At 41.2% G+C, this 17994-nt stretch overlaps 1 protein-coding gene across 1 annotated transcript; it reads left to right on the top strand.

Moving 5' to 3' along the window:
• Nucleotides 1–4105: 4105 nt before the first annotated feature.
• Nucleotides 4106–17877, top strand: MFSD14A (major facilitator superfamily domain containing 14A). Its single transcript, XM_082053445.1, has 12 exons — nt 4106–4324; nt 9424–9519; nt 10683–10745; nt 11350–11477; nt 12012–12126; nt 13222–13440; nt 13718–13831; nt 14334–14405; nt 14791–14903; nt 15048–15145; nt 15737–15900; nt 16535–17877. Exons 1-12 carry the CDS (start codon nt 4238–4240, stop codon nt 16739–16741), a joined length of 1476 nt encoding a protein of 491 aa, XP_081909571.1. The 5' UTR covers nt 4106–4237; the 3' UTR covers nt 16742–17877.
• Nucleotides 17878–17994: the final 117 nt, after the last annotated feature.

Below are 17994 nucleotides of genomic sequence, written 5' to 3'. Positions count from 1 at the left end.
TGAAGTTGTTAATTTTCCTCCTGTTGACAATGTTCCTTGTTATATATGGCCAATGAGGAAGATTATTCATGGTTTTCTTCTCTGAAATCCATGATTTGTAACAGTGAGATACTAAAAAGCATTAAGGGGGTTTTGGGTATTAGAAAGGTGACATTTCCCTATAACGTGGTGTTATACCATGTATGTGGTAGTGCATCATCACCTATGGTGTTCAGCTATTTTAAGAAAGTCCAGGAAGTGTCTCCTTGCCTTTATTTTCATTGTTCTTTTATCTTTAAAGCTCATTATTTTCCACAGGAAGTTACTAAAGAGTTCCACTCCTTCCAGGTAAGCTCATTATATATTTTTAGATATCGAGAATTAAGATATTTTTACTTAAAAAAAACGCAGGGGAAAACGCAGCAAAATAAGTGGGATTAATTAGATTATATCTTCTGCTCTGGTTACTGTGAATCCAAATTTCTGTTCAGTTGAGTTCATAACTTTTTCTAATCATTTCCCACTGGATGAATTTATAACTCTTTCTAGAAGACCTTCCATCATTGTTCTGCCTGCAATTAGACATATTCATTTCATTTCATTAGCAATTTATAGCTCAGTAAGAATTGCATATATGCTAAGCATCTGTTTGGATTTGCTGCTATGAGTAACACTTCAGATTTTTTTAAAGTTTGTCTTTATTGTCAATATATTTTAAATTTCATTTTAAATATATAAGCCCAAATATAAATCATGTATTCAAACATTTTAGCAAGTTTTTTTTAGGTAGTCTTAGGATATTTTTATATGTTGATGTTGATATTTATGTGTGATTACAGTGAATACAATTCTAATGGATGGTTTCCAGGCAGTTTGGAAACAGGTTATTTTTTTGGTATAACACTGCTGAACCATAGAATGCATCTTACATGACCTCGTACAGTTACCTCCATAGTGAGGTAACATACTGTATTTTTTTTTCTCCTGTATGTGTAGATAATGTCACTATAGTAATGAACTGGTTAAAATGAAGCACCGGCTTTATTAAGAATATGATATTAAAATGTTTGGGAGCTTTGTAAATAGAGAAGTTTGCCTTATACACTTTAGCAGAAATAAAACAGTTTATTATAAGGTGTTTGTTAGTGGTAACTTTCAACATACAGCTTACTGAATTTTCTGAGAAATTTAATTTTTACTTAGACATGCTTCTTTTTGACCATGGTATCATGACTCGTTGTGAATCACATTCCAGCAGTGTTCCTGTGGCGGTGTGTCTCTGTACTCTTTGGGCCCGAAAGCCTCATCTCCTTATTCAGGACTGTGGTTCCTGAACTGGAGCTGGTAGGGAGCATCTGTGTATCACATACCAAGATATAGTATGGTGTGCAATTGTAAAACACTTTAATGCTTTTTGGAGAGTTTTGCCAGAAATTACCAGGAGCCAGCTAGATTCCGTAGCTTTCCCCTCCGTCCCCCATTTTAAATATTGAACTTTGACAGCAGTAGAAAGTACCATACAATATACCCTCTAGAATACAACACAATCCATTGCTTCATGTCACAATTCAGAAGCTGAGGTTTTGTATAGCTATACATTACAATATATCAAAGACCTGAACAGAGTTCACAAACACATTACTGTGGATGGTGGATAAGACATTTCCATGCCCTTTCAGAGATATATAATAAAATCAGGTCACTTCACCAGCTATGCACCAATAATGTTCAGTACTGTTCATTTCTGTCAAATGCTTTTGTCAATTCCGCTCTGATCTTAGTGATCACATGCAGCATGATTTAAACTGCAATTTTTAGGCCATTAGGTGACAGAAAGGAATTATTCATCAACTAACTGCAGGAGCATAGGTGGTACAGAGTACTGGGATGCAGGGGACAGTGTTCTTCAAGTTGGGCCTAAAAGCAATCTGTAGGAGTCATAACTGAAACCATCTTCTGTCTGTGCTTTAGCAGCAAGGCTTTCCCTTGGGGAGAAGATAACTACTGTTTTCGTTCTGCTTCTGGAAAGATGGTGATGTCTTCTACAGCTAGCAGGTACTATTATGCACTTACTTTGTATAGAAGGTTGAACACTACAGGTGTTGAGATGTAAAAGACAATTTTTTTTCTCTTCTTCAGGAGATTAAGTCTTTGTCAGGAATTTGTGTCTCAAATAATGGCAGAGTGGATTAAGTCAAGACTTACATAGGTAAGTGGAGTTTGATATTTGAAAGTGTGTAGCTGGCTGAAATTCATGACAGCAAAAGCATGTCATATTAATCTAGAGTTTGTTCTATATTTAGCAATTCTTACTTGAGTCATCTGCTCACCCTACGAAAGTGAACTTGATATTTAAGATGCATTTATTTTGGGATAATGACATCGATAACAGGGTTGATCTAATATAAAGGTGTGGATGGGAAAACAGCTGTTTAATCAGCCGAGTTACAAAATGTCCTCGAGGTGTAGTTGTGTTAACTTTCTTATGTGACTACCTTACATGTCATGTACATGTCTGTGTGTGACTTTCCCACCAAAATGTAACAGCACTCTCTCGAAGGAGTAGATTTGAAACCATGCTAGTATTTTGGACCCCTTTTTTCAAGTAGAAGGGGTGAGGAACCCTGGAACAGAATTGTCACATACTTGGCATAATTTATTAAGACTTGTAAGAAATTACTGATAGTAGCAATGGCTGCAAACATCCTTTTTCCCCTGTGAGTAGCCCAGTAGAGACACACTTTGTGTCGTGAGCTGGAGCCTGCTTGAGTTTGGCTCACGGTAAGACCAGAATAGATCCATTGGCCTGAGTAGGGCTACACCTATGGAATTCTAAATTCCTTAAAAGCTGCATTTTGATAAAAAGGTGCTTGGTCTTATGGTCAATAAGCCCCCATGATCTTTAGTGGTGCTTGATTTACACCCCTTTGTTAGCACAGTGGCGTTGGTGCTGTGAGGGAGCTGGAGCACAGCTGTGTGTGTCAGGGCTGGGGTTCCGCATAGCAGCCCCTGTATGGACAGGGAAGATGTCAGCGTGTGGCTGAAGTTTTGGGGGAAGCAGGGATGTGGCAGGAGCTGGGGAGGCAGGGATATGCAGCAAGAGGGCTGGCAGGTGGAGGACTGAGTGAAGAACATAGGGAAAAGAGTGGCATGTGCATGTAGCCATGAAGAGTTGTGTCTGAGGTCGTAAATGTAATAGTACTGCACGTGGACAGATGTTGCTCTGTTTAGTGCTGCCAGACATCAGCAGTGAAGGAATTTAAACTCTAAGCCACAGAATAATTAATAATAACAGTAATAGTATATGTTTCTAAAGGATTTCCTCCACTAGTGGGTATGATGCCTTGGGAAAGCTGATCCCTGTTATCTTATTACCCATAGGCTCTGTGGTAAATCAGAACCTGAAATGACCTGCCTGTTTGAAGTTGCCAAAGCTTTCACAAGCTAACTTAAATCTTGAGAATAAGAAAGCAGAACGTTTCCAAGTTGGATTTTTAAGATGGATTATATCTGTGGTTGTGTACTTGGGCTGTAGAAACGTCTTTCGGTGTCCAACAGGTGTATCCAGTAAGAAGTGTGGGGTTTTGCTCCTTCTTTGCAGGCCCCTCGGGCAGCCCGGGGCGGGAGGAAGGGGCTGGGAGCGGCCCGGTCGGTTGGGCTGGGCGGGTCGGTGCCTGCGGAACCGGGAGAGAAACTGAGGCTTCTGAGGGGCAGAAGAGGCCGCGATACGTGTTTCAAAATCCCAGCGTTGTCCGGATTGGAAACAAAGTCGAGTGTGTCCGGCCGCGCAGGTGGGCTCGGTGTGCCGGGAGGTGGAGGCTGCTCAGCCCGGAGCGACGGGGGCTCCGCGCTCCCGGGCACCGCCGCACCGAGCCCTCTGCGGGGGGCGGCGCACGGGCTCTCTCTGCCGCGTCACAGCCAGCCGCACGGCTTCTGGCAGCGGTGTCTTCTCTTTTATTTCGTTTTTAAAATGTGGGTATTTCTCCCAACCCTGACCATCAGATTTTTGAAAGGGAACAACCGAGGCGCTGGCGGCGGGCCCGGGGGCAGGGGGGCGGCCGGGCGCACGTGACCGCCGGCCGGCCAATGGGGCGATCGCGTGATGCGCGGCGGCGGCTCGCGCCGGGGGTGGCTGGGCAAGATGGCGCCGGGTGCGTGAGCGGTGGCGGTGGCCGCGCGGGGAGGGGAGGCGAAGGCCCGGCTGCTGGGGAGGGTCCGCTGCTGCCCCCGCTCCTCCCCGGGGCTGTAGGATGGTAAAATGACCCAGGGGGGGAAGAAGAAGAAACGCGCCGTGAACCGCAGTATCATGCTGGCCAAGAAGATCATCATTAAGGACGGCGGGACGGTGAGGCCAGGCGGTGCCGGGGCGGCTGTGGGGCGAGCTGGAGGGGGCAGGGGGGCGGCTGTGGGGCGAACTGCGGCGGTGGGGCCCCGAGTCCCGCGGCCGTGCGGAGAGCTGGCAGCCGTCGGGCAGGGGCCCGCGGCAGGTGCGGGGCAGGCGGTGGGCCTGGCGGGGCCGTGCGGCGGGCCGAGCTCCGGCGAGCCTTCCGTTTCTTTATGCTGCGGGTTGCTGCGGCCGCCATAGCTTCGCTCGGCATCCCGGGCTGGTTTCCGTGAGGCAGTTGCCCGAGAAACACCTGTGAGGGCGTCACGCTCGCTCGGGTCGCTTCGTCAGTGCCGCTCCTCAGCGGGCCGAGCTGCTCGGGACGGGTGTGCAGAGCAGCGGCGGCCCGGGGCTGAGGCACAGGTGACCGCGGCTCTCGTGTGCGAGACCAGCAGCAAGTGTTCGAACCCAACTTTGCATTGAATATTCTTTAAGTGACGCTTTGCGGCAGGAAGCGCTGCCGGGATGCGGCGGTTGGCGAGCGGTGGGGGCGCGCGGGCGGCCGTTGGGCCTTGGCAGGGGCAGCGGGAGCGGCCCGCGCCCGCCGGGGTGGGCTCTGCCCGCACGGGGAGCGGGGTCACCGCACCTCCAGCCTCTCCTCCCGCAGTCTGAGAAGGAACAGGCCAGCGAGCGGGACAAACTCTTGCATCAGAGGAGTCCCATAAAGGGTGCCTGGAAGAAGTGTTTTGCAGCTCCCTCCCACTGTCTTGCTTCCTCTTAAATGTATCAGTTTTAAAAAGAAGGGGAGTTGTTAAATGTTTCAGCTGCTGTAGCTTGATTTTTTTTTTTTTCAGTTGATGAGTAGCATTACTTCAAATGTATCAATGGCCCTGGATTTTTTCCAACTGTGTAACATTGTGTGGCTTTGATGTGCACTCTTGTAAATACAGTATTAGGATTTCAAATGAAGAGACATCTTGACAGACTAAACGGCTGGTGGCCTTTCAGTTTGTTTTTGGAACAATACTGGAGAAAAGGGAGGTGTTAGTCGTTATAGTTGTTCACTGAACTGGTGACCAACTGTCTGGATTACTTGGTGGTAAGAAGCAAAACTAATTCTGGTGATAGATGTTGATGTTTTCCAGGACATGTTTTCCTGCTCTTTTTAAAGACAGAAATGTATGAATTACCTTGCACAAATGTTAAATGCAAATATTTTAGAATTACTAATAGAAGCAGAGTAAATGTTGTTACTCGTAGGACATGGTGCTTTCAAATTTCTCTCTGGGGTAATCATTGATTAAAAGAGAGTATACTTCCAAGTCTCCTTTATCTCTCAATTTTCACTTTCCTTTGCCAAGAGAGGAGAAAGGATATTACAGTAACTGCATTTGGTATCAGTGTTTCCCACCAGTTCAAAAGTAGAGTGCAAACTTCTGTGAGTTCTGCATGATTTTCAGTTGTTTTCAAAGCGGTGGAAAAGCGAGCTATTAACATTAGATGAAGGTATGCAGATGGTTGTTAGATAACAAAAACACCAGTTTGAGATATTTTCTACTTCCAAATAAATGTTTTGAGAATTCGCTTTAAATACATTTTTAAAGTTATAAAGTCTGGTAGAGCAGTCTTCTTTACAATGACAGCAAAATCTTTATGCTTGGATTTTTTTTTTTCTGGAACATTTAATTAGCCTTCTGTGCTCAGTTTCCTTAGTTTCTTTGGCTACCCAACATGCTATGTGACATTGTGGGAAACAGATAAATGAAAATTGCTCATGCCTTGAATGTCTCTAACTGGTTTGCCAGTAATTAATTGTGCATCTAAGTGTACAGTTTCCAGCCTGATTGGTTTATTTTGAAATTATTTGACATAAAAGAAAACCCTGTGACTCTTTTGCTGGCAGGGGGGCAGTGTCACAGGCAAAAAGAGTTTACTCATGGGGAGCTTCTGTCAATTTATTGTTACTTATAATTACTGATATGGAAATGAAACCTTGCCTCTGCAAAGCCTTTTCTCCCGCCCAGACTATGCTGGATCCCCTTGGCAAGGCGGTGGGTGGTACAGGAGGTTGGGTTGGTGTCTGGTGGTATTTTTGTGGTGTTCTCTCTGCAGCTTAGTAGCTGTATCACAGAAGACAATGTGATGTGTACTCAAGTCTGTGTTGTCACAGGAGAGGCAGTAACACCAGTGAAGTGGTTTCAACCCTGTAGTTAATTTTGCCTTCCTTTATGACCAGTTGGAATTCATTTTATGTAAGATTATGCATTTTTCAATTGCTCAATAAATGAATTAGGAGGTGCACGTCTGGGCAATGCTGGAAAGAATTAGAGCTTAGTATGACATTTGGTACCTCTTCTAGCCGAGGAGCAGCAGCTGTGATCTTATATGCAATGCCTTTGTTGCTTTGATAGTTATTCTGTTGTTGTCAGAAGTGTGTTCTTAGGGTTGCCTGGCATATACACTTTTTCTGACTGGCATGACTTGACAGTAGAAAGTGTTTGGTTAAAGACATTTTCTAACTAGAGAAAGGGGCACTTAGAGCCCTATTTTGTGCCACAGATTTTGCCAAACATAAGAAGGGTTGCTGTTACTCTGATTGGAACATCTCTGTTCCAGGTTGTTCACACAGAGGCTCTGTATCTTTTATCTCCAGGTGTAAGGTCTTCCGATGTGGTTGCGCTGGGGTTGTTACATTACATGACACTGCATTAGCCAGTTTGTAAAGCACAGCAGGGCGGGTTTGTGGAGTAAGAGGGGCCTGAGTACCCAACATCTGTTCATGTTGGGGTGTGAGAGTACATCAGACTAGTACTTACGTCTTGTGTACTGAATGGACATAATGTATCTTAATGCACTGTAATGTAACCACCTCTAATCTTCACTATTTCTTCCACCTCAGGAGTATTTTTGATACTTTATGGTTGCAACCATCTTGAAAAATAGCTACAGAGGTGATGATCTAGATGTGACTAAATGACTTAATTTTTTATAGATAAGGACAAATTTTAAGTACCTGTGATAAGTGAGTGTTAGCAGGAAGAAAGCTAAACTCTCAGGATCCACATCTGCCAATGAAACAGAAGCATCTAGTTGGGCTGATTACAGCCGCCAACAGTTGACAGCCATGCAGGACAAGCCCAGGGTTCATTCTGCTGGTTTGGTTTGTGTGGGATCTCTGGGTAGCTGCCCAGAGCTGGACAAGGGCAGCACAGAGTCAGTCTGTGTTTGCTGTGTGCGAACAGAATGGAGGTGCCTTTGAGCCCTGGGTTTGGAGGGCCAGGCATGGCTCATGACTCCTCAGCGTCTGTAATGCCTTGGGAGTCACGAGCCAGTAACGTGACAGGAATCTGGGGACTACAAACATGAACCTGATTTTCTGTATCAGACTGAGGCAGACAACTAAGATCATTGCTTACAGTCTGTGCTGAGCTGGATCAGTTTTTAGCCCAAAACTAAAATAAGCATTGTGGGTGGAAAGGGAAAAGAACTGTGGGAAGTGAAGATAACTATAGCCAGTTTCTGTACCTATAAAGACTTAATTTACCTCCTTAAGAGAACAGCATGAAAAAATAGCAGAAAGAGCTGTATGGTATGATGTCTGTATTTACTGAAGAGAGCCTGGGAAAGAAAGAAAAACAGCACAGTGCTAAGGTGCTTTTGTAGCTCACCTTTTATATATTGATACGGTTACTTTTGAAAATTATGATCTTTTCTAGCAATGGGGGTGAATGGCCAGTGCTATCTTCTGTATTTATTTCCTACAGTTGTTTAAAAGGCTTTTTTTATTCTGTGTTGGAAATACAGAAAAGCTAAGTATGACTTGTATAGATCTTGCAATAAAAGAAAGACTCTAGTATTACCTAACCAAAACTTAAAATTGCATAGCATTTGAGATTGGAGGGCACCTCTGAACATCTCTAATAACAGGGTCAGCTGGAGCAGTTTGCTGAGGGCCATGACCAGTCAGGTTTGGGGACGGAAGTTCCACAGCCTCACTGGGCTGCCTGTTTCCAGGGGTTTGTTTTGTTCAAGGTTTAAGTCACTGAATGCCTCTGACGAGAGTCTGGCTGTGTCATCTGTGCTCCTTTCCATCAGATATTTATACATGTTGATAAGATCCCTCTGAGCCTTCTTGAGAAGCAGCTCAGGATTTCAGCCTGTGTGTCTTTGCTCAGTGTAAGTGCTGGGTCTGTCACATCAGCACTACTCTGTTAGTAACTCCTCTTCACACAAGGCCAGGAAAGTAGATGTTAAGGCAGCACTTCTACGCATAAAGAATGCATATGCAATTTCTGATTACTTATTCATACTGCTGCCTTCATATGAAAATAATTGGTGCATCGTTTCCTCAATTTGCAAATGATTAACTTTGGCATGTTGTTTGACAGGGTAGCATTTAGAGAGTCTGGGAGATGAGCAGGTTGTCCCACCCATGCTCTTTTTGTTCTCCTCAAATGCTACTTCTGATTATACCAAATGACCAAAGTATTTGAAGTTCCTTATTTCAAGTCTTTCATCTAGATCTCTTCCTACTTTTGAAGCACATTGTAGCTAATAGGCCTGCTGTTAATGTTTGGGAAGTGATCCATGCTGTTCCTGAGATTAATTTCTGGTGTTAATTATTTCAATTTTTCTTTATTTCGAGCTATCAAAGTTTTGAACTCAACCATGCTGCCTTTTTACTAACAGAAGTGCTTGAAAGCTGTTTGATAGACCAGGTAATTAGACTTTGGGATAGCCAAGTGCGAGCACTCTGCCATGTTTTGAAATTATGAAAACCTGTTTTCCCTGCAGCATTGTGTGGGCTTAAGCATTTTTCTCAAGGAAAAGACACTAATTCTCCAAATAAGAGTCTGATTCTGCTTTCGGTAGCATCCTTGTTTCCCAGACTGGCAGTGTAAGTGGTTTATTTTTTGAGATGGGAGCGCCTTTTGTATTCTGTGGAGGATTAAGGCACCTCAGGATATTAGCTGCGAAGTACCAGTTAGGTTGAGTAACTGTATTCCAGTGTTTTAAGTCCTTCATTTTTTTAATCTTCTGTTCATAGTGTTCATATGCATTTCTCATTACTATGATATATTGTTAGTTGTTTTAATTACCTGTTTTTCCTCTTCTTTTAGGCTCAAGGAATAGGTTCACCTAGTGTCTACCATGCTGTGATAGTGATCTTCTTGGAGTTTTTTGCTTGGGGGCTCTTGACAGCACCCACTCTGGTGGTGAGTGATACGTTTAAGCTTTTTTTCCCCTCTATGGGATATGGGGCAATTATTGCAAAGGCACTGAACATCTTCTGAATTAAATGAAAACTATATATCATTGAGCTGTTCTGTTGTGCAGGTGAAAAGTTTTGTGTTTTTACATGGAATCAGGAATTTTAAATTATTTCATTAAAGCAGTGTAATGATGCAGCATAGCTCTTTACATGCAAGTCTGCTAACATTCAAGCTTACATGTAATTATTTTCTGACTTGAAGTCAGTAAGACAGTAATGAAATTATCTTTCCTTTCAAGATGCTACAAAAAGTTGGCACATTACAAATGTAAGGACAAAAATACACTTTAAATTGGGTAAAATTATGCAAGCATGTGTGTGTAGGTAGGGAGATGTTTGCTGACCTGGCTGTGCTTTAAATGGAAGCTTCAGAGCTCAGACCCTGTTACACCAGTCGAAGCTTCCCTATGATTAGCAAGACAGTCATACCAACGTGTTTGTACCAAATTATTTTCTAATGTAGTCGGTTGCTTTCTGTTTGGATTTAATCTTTGAGAGTGACACATGCTTACAAATTAAAAGGACCAAAGGCTTAAAGATCTCCCAGCAAACTCCACTTAAAATGCAGTCTTGGTGCGGCTGTGTAAGGCGATGTTAACCATGAACAGTGTCTTGGATATAAACTGCACGTTGGTCACTGAATGGAATCCACCTCACGTAACACAAGTTAGACTGAGAGAGGTGCCTGTTTTAACCTGTGTATCCAGGCTCTCATCACCAAATTGAGAGACACTTCAGAATGATGATGTCTCTGCTCTCTCTCCCCAGTGCCCCCCGCCACCAGATGACACAGTAATGTGTGGAGAGTCTGGTTTGAGATCATGTTCTAGGTTCTCTGTGGCCTGTTTAGATTTCAGACACGGAGGTTGGATGACCTGAATCCTTCCCAAAATGTTGAGAGAACCAGGGCCTCTACCAAGTACAGCTAAAATCTCAAAGTAACTTCCATGTGAATTAAAGATTAAATAGGTTATTCGTGGTGTCTTTTTCTCTTTATGTTCTATGAAAACAGAAAACTACTGTGGGTGTGCCATTGTAGAAGTTGGATGCATCATGAGCAATATTTATGGTTAATAGTAAATGACAGTGTTTGTATTTCTTCTCCAGGTTTTGCATGAAACCTTCCCAAAACATACATTTCTAATGAATGGTCTAATTCAAGGAGTAAAGGTAAGGTGACAGAAGTTAATCACAAGTACAATTTAAAGTGAGTGATGGGAGGAATATACAAATCATTGACAAATGAGAGCAACATTCAATAGTTTTTTTAATATAGCCTTTTGGTATAAATAAAGCATGGGAATAAATTCTTCCTAAAAAGGCAAAATATGTATCATTTTACTTTTAATGAGATATTTTTGCTTTGTACCTGCTGTTTGGGTTCAACAAATAAAAATGTAATTCACTAATCCCAAATGTGTTTATTAATAAATTTGAGAATTTTTTACTTAATGTCTGTTGCTCCAGTAGGGTATTTTCAATTACTTACATTTATGTGAAATAGAAAAAGATAAAGCTATAAAACACAGTTTATAAAAATGCTAGTATCACTGGATCATCTGCATTTTGAATTTTGTGTAGCTCTGAGTTAATAAATCTCAAACTTTATGTAACCAGACATGAGACAGATTAGTAATGCCTGACCATATTGCCTTTGATGCATTGCACTATAGTCATCAACTTGAATAAAAATACAGCTCCGCCTGCTCTCAGATTGTGGTACAGTTGGCTGTCACAATTCTAACCACCTAGGTTTAACTTTTGTTTCATTTAGGGCTTATTATCGTTCCTCAGTGCCCCACTCATAGGTGCCCTGTCTGATGTGTGGGGACGAAAGTCCTTCTTGCTGCTAACAGTATTTTTCACCTGTGCACCAATACCACTAATGAAGATCAGCCCATGGTTAGTAAACACTTTCACACTAGATTTGCCGTTTCTTGTCAAGGTTACCATATAAGGCTTACGCTTGTAGCATTGTTGATAAAATATTGTTTGTGTTCCATGGAAGGTTGAAGCTTTTCTATTACTTCAGTGCAAAGCTGGGAGAACAGAGCCAAACTGAAGCAGCTGCCCTGAGGCCAAATGCCTTGGTCAAAATTTTAAGAGCTGCTGTTCTGAGCTCTGTGCTGTAGGCCCTACTTCCTACTTCAGCACGTTTGCAAAAGATACTAGAATGCCATCTGGTAAACTCTGCAGGTCTTTATTGTGGCCGTAGTACTCAAATACTAACCAGCTATCCAGAAATTAAAACCTTGCCAAATGCTAGCTAGTGCATGAAGTAACCATTTGTAACCTAAAATGTTGCTGCAAGGTTGTACTTCTGTCAAGTTTTGAAATCCATCAGTTGGACAAGAGGATTTACTGTTGAACTGGACTTGGATTGTAGAGACTTCTTGTTTGTATTTAGCTGTTCTAATTTTTGTATAATGTTCCTAGGTGGTACTTCGCTGTTATCTCTGTGTCTGGAGTTTTTGCAGTGACGTTTTCTGTGGTTTTTGCATATGTAGCAGACATAACCCAAGAACATGAAAGAAGCATGGCCTATGGTTTGGTATGTATTTTTTTGGCTCTGTTTCTGTGTTGTTCAGTACTAAATACTTGAATAGGTAAAGATTTTCAAAATTGTATTTTGGGTTCTTGTCTAGCAAGTTGATTTTAGTTTGGAGTATCTTGAATATTCTGATTCTAGTTGAAATACCATATGACCGTGTTAAAAGCTGTGTTTCAGATGTCTGTCTTCACAGTTATCATCAGTGTTAATACTGTGATTTGAGGGACTTTAGTTATTCCACCACTGTTTCTTACACTAGCACTACTCTGTCGTCTTTTAAAAAAATCTGAACTTTTGTTTCTGGATAATTTTGGAACTGATGTTGTATGGTATCTTGACCACCCCTGCCCATGTCTCCAGTGACACTGCTGCACTTCAGAGCAAGTGTAGCTGAGTTAACTTGTCTGTCTTAAGTTCTTACAACCCACCTCCAGTTCTCCAGTATCTCCCAATAACCTGCCAGATCTTGGAAGCCTTCACAACCCTATGCGTTATGGTTTAGCAAGTCAGTTGTTGCATTTAAGTTACAGAATCCATTGTCATATTCAGCAAGAAGAGCCAAAAGCAGTGGATGTAGCACTAAATAGTTTCTTTCTGCCTTTATGTGTCAGGGATTGAGATGTGTTGAGAAAAGTGCTTCAGTTTGGCATTTAACACCTTTCACACCAAGGCCAGCTGGTTAACTGAAAACTGCCCTCTGAAGATCCACTGCTCTCTGAGTTGGATTAATATGCTCTTAATACATGGAATTTTTTTCTCAACAGGCCTTGCGTATTTTGCTAATACGAAGATTAAATACAGCTCATCACTGCCCAGAGATATGAGCAAAGTGTATAGTTAATTACACCTAATTATGTCAGTACACGTAAGAGAGCTGTGAGCCTCACACTGCTGTCCAGAAACAAAACCAAAAAAAGCTTTTCTTGAAAACTTTTGTCTGTAAAACATACCACTGCTACCACATAGTCACAGGACAAAGGTTATGTTTAATCACCGCATGATTAGAATAGTTAGGCTTCTGAAAGTGAGGAAAAGCGGGTAATAATACTGTTGACTTAAATAATTGAAAATCTTACCAGCTGTTATTTGTTGTAGGTTTCAGCAACTTTTGCAGCAAGTTTGGTCACCAGCCCCGCTATCGGTGCCTACCTTGGTCGAGTCTACGGAGACAGCTTGGTTGTGGTCCTGGCTACAGCAATAGCCTTGTTAGACATTTGTTTTATTCTTGTTGCTGTACCAGAATCACTGCCAGAGAAGATGCGGCCGGCATCCTGGGGAGCGCCCATTTCATGGGAACAGGCTGACCCTTTTGCAGTAAGCTATTTAAATATGGAGTATTGAGTTATTTGTAAACGTTGACCTTTTGAGACAGGAAAGACTGAGTTTTCTGCATCTCAAGCTTCAAAAACAAAGCCTGTATTTTTTCACATTTAACCTTGCGTTGCTGCTAATACTTTTGCAATGATCTTGCTAAACATGCAGTTGTTTTGGTGGTACCACACAATAGTTTCTTTAGTTGACATTTCAAACTCTTGCTAGGTTTTTTTCAGAATATGAACATTAACCATTTTATACTTCTTTCTTGCCATAGTCACTGAAGAAAGTCGGCCAGGACTCGATTGTGCTGCTAATCTGCATAACAGTCTTTCTTTCCTACCTCCCAGAGGCAGGTCAATATTCCAGCTTCTTCCTTTACCTCAGACAGGTAAGTTAATGTTTTGGTAAGAATTTGAACAAAAGCAAATTTGTAGGAAAGTTTTCAGTATTGCTGAGTTAATACAGAAAGTATAGATCATTAGTGTCATTGAAAAGCTTTCAGCTTTAAGGATTTAAGTCCTCTTGCTGTTGCTTTTGTCTCTTTTTAGAGAGACAAAAGAGAGATGAACAAGTAAGAAAACAATTTCTTATTTTTTTTTAAATCATTTGCCTTATTCTTGGACTATGATGTTTATTATGTTAAACTCTTTTTAAATTTTTTGAATGAACCATTTACTTGTTTTCTAGTGATGCCCCTTTATTTTTGTGTAATTGCTTGATTTAATTACTACAAAACAAAAATAAAAAACAAAACAAACAAAAACCTCACATTTTTTAATTTAGGGAGGAGTTGAATACTGGTCTACTGCACTGTGTATTCCCCCACTGATGTTTGTGACTTCATGATACACATTTTAAGGTTAATAATCAAATTTCCTTTTTTAATATAGATAATGGGATTTTCATCTGAAAGTGTTGCGGCATTTATAGCAGTCCTGGGGATTCTTTCCATTATTGCACAGGTAAGTTCTGCTGCATATTTCATTCACTTGGTGACTTCCATGATACTGTGGTTCCAAAAATGGGACTCAGCTTTGTGCAGCTGTTCTTCTAAGTCACTGACAATCAACACCGTTCCTGTACCTTGAATGACAAAACAGCTGGCCAGCCAGGGGTTGATTCATGAATATTCAAAATATATTGTGTTGGGAAAACTAAATCCTGTGTGACAGTTTGTTTGAAATACTCACTAAATGAACACTATTTTTTTTGTAGAGGCTCCTGAATACTTGGCAAATACTGCTTTTGGAGAATTTGACTTGTCTCTTTAAAATTAATTTATTTGCATGTATTTAACATTTAGAATAAAATGTTTCTCTTTTTTTTTTTTTTTTTAACCTCTGCTAGACAATAGTTTTGAGTTTACTCATGCGGTCCATTGGAAACAAAAATACCATCCTGCTGGGCCTGGGATTTCAAATACTGCAACTTGCATGGTATGGCTTTGGATCAGAACCCTGGTACGTATATTTCACTTTAATGTCTGAATAATATGGTATTTTTCTGCATTTTATCCTTTACCCAAGGGAGACACTTCAGTGGTGTACATGTATACATACACATGCACCTGCAGACGCAGAGCAGTGACTTTGTGTGTTTTGCAGGATGATGTGGGCGGCCGGCGCTGTCGCAGCCATGTCCAGCATCACATTCCCAGCAGTGAGCGCGCTGGTTTCACGCACTGCAGACGCTGACCAGCAGGGTAGGTTTTGTCCTAATCCTTTGGGTTCTCCTCCGAGAACGCTGTGAGGACAGGGGTGGCACAGAGCTGCCCCGCACCCGAGCACAGGGCACAAAATGTTGAAATCCAAGTTCCTCAAAGTTGTAATACATGAGTATCACATCCTTCTGGCACAGATGGAAAATGTTCGACAGGTCCCAACAGCAGCAAACTATTTAGCAAACTTTAAAATCCTGGTTATTTTCCTCACTTTTGACAAAAGTATTGTTCAGTTGTCCAGGTTGCACACAATGTGTTCTCTGAGACGCTGCCTGCAAGGACATTGTATGCATATTGTATATATACTGGTCTCTGAATGAGCATAGCACAAGAAATATTACTTGGTGCCTATAGGGAGATGGAAAAAAAAACCCCAACCCTTGAATATACTATAATGACAACTTTTCTGCACCCCTTGTTTGTTGCTACCCATAGTGCAACACCATTTAGAAAAGCTTTCCTGCTTGCATCAGTTGGAAGGTGAACTGACTAAAGTCTTACTGATCTGCTGATAATCTGTTAAAAATAATTATAGATGTATAGACAGATAACAGTGTATTTTACTTTTTCCAGGTGTTGTTCAAGGGATGATAACAGGAATTAGAGGACTGTGCAATGGTTTGGGACCAGCACTTTATGGTTTTATATTCTATATATTTCATGTTGAACTGAATGAACTCCCCATGCCTGAATCACCGCCAGGAGGTAGTGTGGTCACACAATACCATTTACAACAGGTATTCTTCTTTTACTTTTATAAATTCCAAAAATAGAATTTAGGAAGGCAACATGTGCCCACCACTTCTCGAGTGTGATGCTGTATTCCATGTTAAGCTGACTGTAAATGAAACGTGTGAAAAAAAAAAAAAAGGTTTTGGCCTGCCCCCTGGAGAGGGCTGATGGCGTAGTGCAGTTCAACGTTCAGAGACAGAGCTGATGGCAGTTAGACAGTGGAGGACCCTTGTGCAGGGGGATGCACTGATAACTGCAGGAGCCCACTCCTCTCCCTGGCATTGTATTTACCTCTTAGCCATTGTACAGTTTTGTTTATTTCTCTTTTAATCCTCTAACCAAGCCCTCAGCATTTTTTTAGTTCCTAACAGCTCTTGATTTGTTGAGGATACTCAGCAGCAATAACTTGCACTGGAAAGGGATGTTGGCACACGTTAATCAGAGCTCTCTTAATTCTTGGGATGTAACACTTCCCACATTCCTTCTAGAAGACTGCACCTGGGGACAAATACTGTATTGCCTATAGTGTAGCAATAAAAAGTTCTTCCCACTCTTGAAATGTATGTAATTAGCACGTGGAGTCTGTTAACATGTGTCTCAAGGTTCATTAATACTTTGTGGTGTTACTGTTGTTTTCAGAATTCTATAATCCCTGGACCCCCATTCTTGTTTGGAGCGTGCTCTGTGCTGCTGGCGCTACTTGTTGCCTTGTTTATTCCTGAACACACAAACCTAAACCTACGATCCAGCAACTGGAAGAAACACTGTGGCAGCCATGGCCATCCCCACAGTCCACAAACTCCTGGTGAGGCTAAGGAACCATTATTGCAAGATACAAATGTATGACAAAAGTCCAGGAAAATCTTTTAGACTGTTTTTCATCAGCAGTTTGGGATACACATTCCAATTCCATCGAAAATGTAATTTCTGAAGGTAATCTTAAGAATTATCTTTCTGCATGAAGTTCATAGGAATGAAAAAAAAAAAAAAAAGTTTCTCCAAAGATGTTGCCATGGAATTAATAATTTGCTTTTAAAGACAAACTGTTACATACTTGTCGCTTGCCATGAAATACTGTTACTACTAAACCTTACTTTCTAGTTCAGAGACAAAAAGAATAGAGTCAAGGCATGAGCATGTGTCCTTCTGTTTCCTTAAGGTGGTGAGCTTTAATTCTAGTCAGGCCGAGTCTCAATGAGACGTACTCGCGTCCGTGCGGACCCACTCATTTTAATGTTGTCGTAAAATCTTGGGTCAGATGATTCAAAGCCTTAATGTAAATGTACTCAAGTAGGGAGAAGGTAAACTGGTATCATTTATTTTAAGAGTCATATGGCAGGTTTTTTTAAGTTTGTACTGATATAAAAATCACATGAGCACGCTTGCTGAACAGTAAAAGTTATTTTTTATGTAAGTGCATTTACTCTATTTTTGAATAAACGGTAGTATCAAACACTTGTTTAAATATTAAGTGGGTGTTTTGAGCCTACTAATTTTAATATTGGCTCTAAAACTCTGCTTTCCTAAGCACCGTTTATTATACCACTATATTCCTGATGTTTGCGTAATCATAAAGGACCTCAAAACTTGAATACACAGACTGAAATATAAGCTGATAGCCTTGAATATGTCCGTGTGCTATATAGTGGCCTTTGAGGACTGTCACAATAAACCTTTTGCATTACAGAGCTAATGTTTTAGTCCTAAATTTTCAGGACCCTTAGTAAAGAAGAGAGCTTTATACAATTACTGATGTGAATTTCTCTAAAAGTGTATATTTTTGTGTCCAGTTGTATTATTTAAGTGTTCCTTTGTATAAATTTGTGTATAAAGTATTGTATAGGTTTAAAATGTTTTCATCTTGTGGTTATTGCTTAATGCTTTTTTACCTTTGAACATTCACCATGGTTGACCAAGAGCAGGAAAAAAAAATGTAAATATACTGTTAATAAAGTTGAATATTTTAATGAATTTTTAAATAATTGTTAATGTCTCTTTAAACATTAATTGAGCTCTATAGTGTATGAGTGTTCTATTTCAGCCGTGCAGGTCCAGCACTGTGTTTTACCTGTCAGATAAAGCTGCTCTGCAGATGCTGA

Source organism: Streptopelia decaocto, assembly GCF_964273445.1.
Source record: "Streptopelia decaocto genome assembly, chromosome: 5".
In the NCBI taxonomy this organism is placed as follows: Eukaryota; Metazoa; Chordata; class Aves; order Columbiformes; family Columbidae; genus Streptopelia; species Streptopelia decaocto.
The sequence above is the reverse complement of the archived record's forward strand: the minus strand, read 5'-3'. Positions and strand labels throughout refer to the sequence as shown.